The sequence below is a fragment of the Oncorhynchus gorbuscha genome, linkage group LG07 (genome assembly GCF_021184085.1).
Source record: "Oncorhynchus gorbuscha isolate QuinsamMale2020 ecotype Even-year linkage group LG07, OgorEven_v1.0, whole genome shotgun sequence".
NCBI lineage: Eukaryota > Metazoa > Chordata > Actinopteri > Salmoniformes > Salmonidae > Oncorhynchus > Oncorhynchus gorbuscha.
Window position 1 is genome coordinate 23,913,581 of NC_060179.1, and position 9,495 is coordinate 23,923,075.

Genomic DNA, 9,495 nt, shown 5'->3' on the forward strand with positions numbered 1-9,495 from the left:
AACAGCTGTCTTGGATTCATCTTGTCATCATGTGCAATGTTTTTGTTTGTGTCTGAGATGCATGTTCCTTTCACAAGCCCTGTTCTTGTTCCCGCTGAGACAAATCCAACATGTCTTTTAACATGTTCCTTTCACTTTTTCAGATAAATGGTTCTAAGAGCTCAACGAATGGTGAGTTGAAGGACTTTCTGGATGTGACAATACATTTCAGAACATCATAGATAAATATATTTGATGTATTTCTTTGTTACAGTTTTTCGTAACTTGAAATACAAGTAACATCAGTGAATACAAAAATGCACTGTTAAAGTGTTCTGTTTTCATCAGAAGAGAAATGAATGCAATTGTGTTCGCTGTTTCAAGGTAATCAGTAAATAATACTGCCATCAAGTATAAATCACCCCATCAGTGTCATACCATGTACAATATAGAGACTTTTTTGCAATATTGAGGACATGCAGAGATGCAGAGAATGAAGTTGGGTTACTCTTAAGTAATCATCTTCGACATTGTGACCTTCCATGATAGAGCTTTGGTGTGGATTGAGGCTATACATTCATATCAGTTGTGTCCCTCCATTGTATTCACCTTTCATTATGTACCTTGTGGATAGTGTTTCTGTGTACCAATGGAACCAGCCTTTGTATTGAATACATTGCATTGGATTGTGATGATACTGATGAATGAATCCTGCACACAATGTGCTTCATTTAAAAAAAAATATTTATGTATCAGTAATAATATTTGATTTGAGGAAAAATGCATAAAAGAAGAGTAATTTCCCGATCATTCTGCACCTTTGGATAGTACATCCAATTTGGATCATTATTTAGTGACTGCAAAGAAAAGGTATTGATATAGTGTGATTTTATAGAGACAGACTAACTTTCTGTTTTGTCTGCTTGGACTCAGGAGATAAGTATGGCTGCGTTAATCTTTTTGCAGGCAGTCGTGTTCTTTTGATGAAACCATTTGCAATTACTTTGTTGTGCTGCATTCTCTGATATGAATGCCAAACGCTCACCTGTTATTCCCTATGTGACCTGTAGGGGGGGCTAACTGTCTTCCAACTGGGACCAAAGGGGACAGGGGGGAGAGGGGTTTCCCTGGGATGCCTGCCCCATCACGTGAGTCACGATAGATAGATAGATAGATAGATAGATAGATAGATAGATAGATAGATAGATAGATAGATAGATAGATAGATAGATAGATAGATAGATAGATTTATTACTGTTCACCTACAGTATGATATTGATTTACTGTTAATATAAAGAATTCATGTTATAATCTGTCATAAGGACACAGGTGTTGTTCATGCATTATCTTTAATAACCAATGGATGATGTGTTTTTCCTGCAGTTACAATGCTTCCCAAAGGAACTACAGTAAGTTGTGTGTGTGTGTGTGTGTGTGTGTGTGTGTGTGTGTGTGTGTGTGTGTGTGTGTGTGTGTGTGTGTGTGTGTGTGTGTGTGTGTGTGTGTGTGTGTGTGTGTGTGTGTGTGTGTGTGTGTGTGTGTGTGTGTGTGTGTGTGTGTGCGTGCGCGTGTGCGTCTGGAGCTCTCACAGTCTGTGTGTCTGTCTATCCACAGGGGAATAAAGGGGACCACGGCTTCAGGGGGGACAAGGGAGAGAAGGGGGAGGCCGGGTTACCGGGCTCACCTGGTATGCCTGGGAGATCGGGACTGGTGGTGAGTCCCATTTCCATTGAGACCATATGCTTCCAAAGCCCCGCTCATCCACCACAGCTTTGACCAATTACAATTACTGAGAAGATCACAATACAACATAGACACATGAGATGTTACATAATCAGTGTCAACTTCATTTGGGGGGGTTATTGTAGTCTATGACCTCTTTTGATGGTGTGCTAGATAGGCATTTGGGTTGTGTGAGTAATGAGGATTTTGAACTTAGCCACGTTGGCAAAAGGCAGAATTGACTTGAAAGGAAATCCAAGTTGTGTGCAAAATAATACATTGTTTTGCCAATTCTTACAAATTCAAGTGCTGCATGCAAGAATAGGGGATTTTTTTCCTACTGGCTGCATTTAAGTAACCCCGCAGCATCATGGGGTTCAATAAGTCACCATGTTCCATTAATTTATTATATGTAAAGATACTGGAGATGAATATCTACTAAAGCACTGTGTTTGTTTCAGGGCCCCAAAGGAGAAACTGTTATGGGGCCCCGTGGCTATCCAGGTGTTCCGGGGTCTCCTGGTACTCCTGGGTATGGGAGACCTGGCCCTCAAGGTCCCCAAGGGCCACCCGGACCCCCCGGAGAACCCTCTCGATTTGGCTCAGGTAAGACTTTGTGGCACCCTTTGTGAAATGTTCTGTATGGTATAATATGGTGACTAGTATCACATAAGAAATTCTTACCATTGTGCTTGTCTCTCATTTTTCTAATTCCAGCTGTGACCATCCATGGGCCACCAGGCCCCACTGGCCCGGCTGGGCCTCCTGGGACCTCTGCCATGGTCAGTCAGTCTGTCCCCTCCATTAAGCTGTCACATATCCGCCCCATCACGCCATAATATCATACCATCAAAATGTCAACTCATCCTTGTTACATTATCACGTCAGCTCCGTCACATCATCAAATAACCCCTGACATGCTAGATATTGCTGTTCTTTCCTCAATCACTCTGGCCAGGGTCTTCCCAACAATTACTATATTTTCCGATACTTCGTTCCAGTCTAATAATGTGTTTCTCTCTATGTTTTTCCTTTATTTGAAGACGTTTCCTTCCAGCGAGGTCATGATGCAACAGACGAAATACAGCAGCGAGGGGACCCTAAGCTTCACCACGGGGACAGGCAAACTCTACATCCGGGTGCAACAGGGATGGAAGGAAGTCCTGGTACAGCAGCATCTCTGGCTCCCTCTCTTCCATGTCTCTATAGTGTCTCTGTGAGCCGTGAAACTAACTGGCGTGTTTGGTGTTTATCTGTGTCTCTGTCTCTACAGCTTGGTGACTTGATCCCTCTCCCATTGAATCTCCTAAATGACGAGGTAAGAACAGTAGAGTTGAGATGAGGATGGAACATGTTCAACTGCATGAATTTTCTGCACAATTCTCCCATTGACATCAATGCATTATGTGAAAGTGCATTGTAGACCACAATATGATGGATGCTTATAGCAGAATATTCTGTGTGATTGCAGCTTTTTATGTTTAGAATCTAATTAGTAATACACTTTTGCCCCCTTAGGCTCAGCCAGGCAGCGGCAGAAAATATGGGGTGAGTTTGTTGACAAATTAAGACAAGACTGACTAAGCATTTGCAACTGTGCAAACTTTGCTCTTGCTATTTCATAGGGGAACAATAAAAGGTTTTTAAAAACATAAACCTGTCTCTACACTTCTATTGAATATCCTTTCTTACTCAAATATTTACTTGAACTTTTGTTTCACCACTTTTTCTTATGAAACTTGGCACTGGAGCAAAGAAACAGTCAATTAAAATACTTTCTTAGAACTGCCTGCTTTCTAGTTTGTATCTAGTAAAGGGAGAATAAGTCTGAAATTGAATCTTTGTTATTCGTTCTTGAAAGCAAGTCATTGGTTTGGCTCAAGTCTGGCCGCAAAATGAGCTGGAGACAAAATGTGATTTTGCCGTGGTTTGGAGTATTCCACTTTTAGACTAAATGACTGTCTGTGTGCTGTCATTGAAGGACAGCCCGAGGCAGGCCAGGTTTGGTTTTTGAGATTTAGATCCACACTTCATAAAAGAAGACTGTACCATGCTACACTGTTACATTCCCATTTCAACAGCACTGCCAAGACCATCACCTAAGCCAGGTTTTCCCAAACTCAGCCTCCCCCTGTGTGCACATTTTGGTTTTCGCCCTAGCACTACACAGCTGATTCAAATAACCAATTGAGCTTTGATTATTTGAATCAGCTGTGTAGTACTAGGGCAAAAAACAAAACGTGCACTGGGGAGGGGAGGGGGGCAAGGACCGAGTTTGGGAAACCATGACCAAAGAGAGATGAGAATAGTGGTGGGTGTGTGTGTCTGTTTGTGTATATGCACTTGTCAGTTTTGTTGGATACCTTGACCACCTGGAGTAGTATCCGGCTCGAAAGGACCACTGAATGAAGTGGTGGTTTAGAATACATACTAATGACTAATGAATGACCACTATTCCACTGTCTCGTCCTCAGCTCAAACTGGTGGCTCTGAACCAGCCCCACACAGGGAACTTTGGTGGGGTCTACATAGCAGACAAGATGTGTTATGAACAGGCCAAGGCCATGGGCTTGTCCGCTTATTACCGGGCCTTCCTATCCTCCCCAAAACCCCGGGCCATTAATAAAGACCTGGTCCCCCAGAAGTTCAGGGAGAGCTACCCCGTTACCAACCTCAGGGTAAGCCAACTTCTGTTTCCCATAGGTTCAGTATTAAAGGCCCAGTGCAGTCAAAAGTGTGATTTTCCTGTGTTTTTATATATTTTTCCAAACTATGAGGTTGGAATAATACTGTGAAATTGTGAAAATTATGATAATACCGTTTTAGTGTAAGAGCTGTTTGCAAAGACCGCCTGACATTTCAGCCTGTCTTTGTGGGATGTAGTTTTGGCCTGCCTGATGAGACCAGCAGGCGGTAAATGAGTTAATAGACCGATATGAAAGAGAGTTCCTAACCTCTCTGCCAATAACAGATAGTTTTCAGTTTTCCCCTCCCCATTCACTTGCAGACAGTCCTAGCAAAATTATTGCTTGAGAAATTGCTCTTTGTTAAGAAATTATTTTTGCTATTTAAAAAAAAATCAGAAATGATTTAATATTGAGATAAAAAGGTCTAAAAAAATTAAGTGTCAGAGTCAACTCAATTACTCCTTTCTGTATCCACAGGGCGACATTTTGTTCAGTAACTACAAGTCTATCTTCACTGGGGGTGGAGGCAAATTCCCGCCAAACATCCCAATCTACTCCTTCGATGGACGGGACGTATTGGCAGACCCCTTCTGGTCAGTGAAATAGACAGATGTCCAGTTCCTCAGACACAGGGCCCTGTGGCTATGTGGACACGCTCATCCACAACTCATCCTATTTCAATCTCTAAAGAGTGAAGGCTAGGTAGACATCCTCATCCACCCGTCATGTTCTCCACAGTTCCACCCGACCCAAGCAGCTTCACCAAAAGACAAGTGGGTTTTGAAGAGCGAGGCATGAAGAAGGGAGGGGACAGACATGGCTGTTTCCACAAAATGACATTTTAAATGCAGGATAGCCCGACCGCAATCCAGACATCGGGGGTTGTAGCGTTGTGTTTTTCAGCCCGGGCCAATGTGAGCCAGCTATGTCCACCCTCACTCTATTTTGCTCCTATTTATACACAGCCATGTTAAATTTAGCAGCCCCAACCAACCAGAGACTGGAGGCTGGCAACTGTGGCTCCAAAGTGACTGTTTATAGATGTTTTTCAAACAGACACTTTCTGACTTTGTGGCAAAGTCTATTTGAGAGCATGTATGAATGGATATAGCAGGAACAGAGCAAAGAAATAGGTTTGTTGATGTCATCTGTTAGGTTGAGGTCACATCTGTGGGTATCTCTGCTCAGTTTGGGGCTACATTAGTTCAACTCCCATTTGTTTTTTTTGTTACTTTATTCTGGGAGGATTATTTAAATAGAAGCTAAATTAAACTTTTAGTTGGTGTTTGTGTGAACATCTGTTATGTATGCTGTATGACTTTTTAACATGTGTGTGTGTGTGTGTGTGTGTGTGTGTGTGTGTGTGTGTGTGTGTGTGTGTGTGTGTGTGTGTGTGTGTGTGTGTGTGTGTGTGTGTGTGTGTGTGTGTGTGTGTGTGTGTGTGTGTGTGTGTGTGTGTGTGTGTGTGTGTGTGTGTGTGTGTGTTCGCGTGTACTTTATGTTTGTACATAATAGGAGGACGGGCTCATTGTAATGGCTGGAACTAAATAAATGGCCAAACACAAACATATGGAAACAACATGTTTGACGGTTCCATCCATTACAATGATCCTATAGTTCCTCCCACCAGCCTCCTCTGGTGTACATGTCCCTGTGTATATGCTGCATCCATACACTCTCCCACTGTATTTGTTTATCGCTCCCAACAGGCCTAAGAAGAGCATCTGGCACGGCTCCAATACGTTTGGCAACATGGCGGTAGACCGGTCCTGCGAGTCGTGGCGGGTCAACGACATTTCCATCGTGGGCCAGTCGTCCAGTTTGTCCTCGGGCTCCCTTATAGGACAGCAAACAAGCAGCTGCTCCAACGAGTTAATTATTCTCTGCATTGAGACCATAGAGCATGTTTAATAGACCTTTAACACTATCATGCCCCCCCCCCCCCATTCCTCCATCCCCCAATCCATCCACTGTCATCTTAACACTCTGGAAAGGTGTAAATACATGAACATTGCTTTATGAACATGCCATCATCGTCATCAACTTATTCCTCTCCCATCCTCTGAATGGTTGGTTGATTGACTGAGATGGTGCTAAAGAGCGGATACTGTCTGTCAGACCAGCTCCAAATCGTGGCTTTGCACATTTTTTAAACCAACTTTCAAATTACAACTGTCAACTTTCAAGATTCTTTCTCACTACAGATATTTCTCCTAGTCAAAATGTCACCTTTTGTCTTCCAGTGATTGGTCGTGTTTACAGGTTGTCCTATTAGGTCATTCTATAAGAGATGTTTACTCCATTAGACCAGGGCCAATACCATATTTCACACAACATAATGTCCATATTCCAACAAGGGAACAACCAGTATTACCACCAAAGAAATTTTGATGCACTGTATTAGATTTGTTTTATACTTTTGTCACTTCATATCCATGAAGATTGTCTTTCAGTTTTTTAAAATACATTTTATACACATTTCTCATTTGAGCAACAATTTCTCTCAGTGTTTAATTTAAATTCAATGTTTTATTTATACCTTGACCGCACATAACATGAATGAATCAAATGATTAAGGTTAAGTATGTAATTTATAGATTGTTTGTCAAAGTGACTGTTTCAGTTTTTTGCCTCTTCTGAAATTGGTTGTTTTTTGTACAGCATTCCTTTCACTGCGCTAGAATTTTGATTTGATAGGTACCTAGTTAGATTTAACATAAATTCCACCCATCATATAGAAATTCACCACAAAAAAAACTCATATGGAATTTTTATACAACAGAGATTTGATCAGTATGTGAGAGTATGTTTTATACAATAATTGGTGCTTATTGAATAAAAATGTTTTCTTTTTCTTAATAATATGAGTCTGATGTCATTTTCTTTTGAAAGCCTGGTCCAGTTACATTGACGCTGGCTGCCACCCATGTACTGTGGTTAAAGGACAAGACAAACCAACACGAAAGTTGGCCATTCCCGGTACGACAGATGGTGGCGATTGAACATGAACAGAATATTACCACCGATATTCTGTGGTCAGAAGCGATAGGACGGCCACCTGCTGTGAATGACCAACTCTTGAGTCAATCAGGGATGGTGGTCAATTTGGTACTGATGTGGTACTGTAGCATAGAGGCTCAATGGTGGGTTTTTAGCAATTCCCCCTTACTCCAATTGGTGGCTTTACCAAGACATAGGCCCTATTTGAATCCTTCCCTTCACCCCTCCTTGAAGTAATCAGTGACAGTGATTAGTGTAATCAGTAATCAGTGACAGTGATTAGTGTAATCAGTAATCAGTGACAGTGATTAGTGTAATCAGTAATCAGTGACAGTGATGGATGTAATCAGTTATTAGTGTAATCAGTAATCAGTGATTAGTGTAATCAGTAATCCGTGACAGTGATTAGAAATTACTAGACAGATGAAAGCCATGTGATGGATCCCTGGCGTTCACCTATCCAATATCTAGTCCAGGGGTGTCAAACTCATTCCATGGAGGGCCCAGTGTCCGCAGGTTTAATTTTTTCCCCTTTCAATTAATACCTAGACAACCAGGTGAGGGAATTCCTTAGTAATTAGTGACATTCTAAACAGTCAGAAGGGGTCTGCTGTGTTTGCATTAGCAGAGAGTACTATGATTATGGCAGAAGCTCTATGAGTACTATGAGAATTATAGTTGGGCTTCACACGCAGTTTGCTCACCATAGCCGGGACTACTTCTTCTGATCGCCCGACCCTGTCGCAGTACGGGTGAGTGACGACACTCGGCCTACATGTGTAAACCCCATTAGCCGAATTCGAACTGTTTTGCTGCTGTACATTAAGTAACCCTTTCCTTCAAAGAAGTTTCCATGTGTCTTGTGAGTGGGTCGTAGGCCTACCACTCTAAAGGTGTAGGGAGGTCTTCCTGTTACTACTGTTTATTATAATGGTGTACAGGATGTGACAGTTTGAATCCAGGTCTTGGGTGGATCTAGGTGGGGCTGCAGAAGTTCCAAAGCGTGCTTCCAGCAACTACAGTACGATCACATTTGTCATTGTTTTGGTTAACACATCCCCCAGCCCAACACGGCTGTAGTAATATGCTATTAGAATAAAAGGCTGGATGAATGTAAATGTTATTAAAGGGATAGTTCACCCAAATCCCAAACTGAGACATTGGTTTCCTTACTCTGTAAGCAGTCTATAGAAAATGTATGACAGCAATCCATGCTTTGGTTTTATTTTCCTGGTTACGGGGTAAGGAAACCATCATGTCATTTTGTAATTTGGTTTAACTTTTCCTTTAACTTACAAACACTAGAAATACTGCCATTGGGTTTGAATTGGTTACATTTTGGTCAGAAGTATAACTTTCTGTGCCACAAGGTACATTACTTTCTGTGCCACAGGGTACATCACGAGTCTGTCTTTGGCTTACACAATATGGCTGAGTTTAAACAGGTAGCCCAATTCTGATCTTTTGCCCAAGTATTGGCAAAAGATCTGATCTGATTGGTCAACAGACCAATAATTGGGCAAAAAATATGAATTAGGCTGATCATTGCTGACTATCCAGGACACGTTGCTGTGCAAATCAAACATTTGGTGCAGGGTGAAAAAAATGTGTGTAAAGCAGTGGCTGCATACACACAGGCACTAATTGATATTCGACCAATCAGATCAGCTCTTTTTCCAAATATTTGGGCAGAGTATAAGAACTGGGCTGCCTGTGTAAATGCAGCAAGGGAGAAACATCTCCTATTCCAGTCATAGTCTGTACTTGAACAGTTACCGAGCCAAGCACTAGTAGGACAAGTTGTCTATGGTATCTTTGTATAACATATTCAACGGAATTTGCAGTATGGGCTGTTCCTGGTACTCTTAAAGCACCACTCGAGACCTCATCTCATTCAGTCCTCTCACACATGTCAAATATTCAAACACTTCAATAACAAATAAGGCAATTTACCTGAAAACAATTGCTATTGCCACCCACAAATTATTGATCCATTTCCATTGTGGGCCTGGATAAGACATAGCCAAAACATCTGGCTTTCAAAGGACACAGTCTGAACGTCTGTGTGAACGTGACTGCTGTTTGCGTTCTCAGGAATGGGGAAATG

The 9,495-nt window shown here is 41.8% G+C and overlaps 1 protein-coding gene across 3 annotated transcripts in view; it reads left to right on the forward strand.

Moving 5' to 3' along the window:
- Positions 1–7,247, forward strand: part of LOC124039674 (collagen alpha-1(XVIII) chain-like) — a 146,102-nt gene extending 138,855 nt beyond the window's left edge. For all 3 annotated transcript variants that reach the window (XM_046355890.1, XM_046355893.1, XM_046355892.1), the window contains 12 exons: positions 144–171; positions 1,050–1,127; positions 1,363–1,388; positions 1,594–1,692; positions 2,163–2,307; positions 2,419–2,483; positions 2,745–2,867; positions 2,975–3,019; positions 3,220–3,249; positions 4,176–4,379; positions 4,866–4,981; positions 6,098–7,247. In XM_046355890.1, coding sequence (XP_046211846.1) covers positions 144–171; positions 1,050–1,127; positions 1,363–1,388; positions 1,594–1,692; positions 2,163–2,307; positions 2,419–2,483; positions 2,745–2,867; positions 2,975–3,019; positions 3,220–3,249; positions 4,176–4,379; positions 4,866–4,981; positions 6,098–6,299 — 1,161 coding nt within the window. In that variant the 3' untranslated portion in view covers positions 6,300–7,247. The remainder of the gene's footprint in view (positions 1–143; positions 172–1,049; positions 1,128–1,362; positions 1,389–1,593; positions 1,693–2,162; positions 2,308–2,418; positions 2,484–2,744; positions 2,868–2,974; positions 3,020–3,219; positions 3,250–4,175; positions 4,380–4,865; positions 4,982–6,097) is intronic.
- The last annotated feature ends 2,248 nt before the right edge of the window (positions 7,248–9,495 follow it).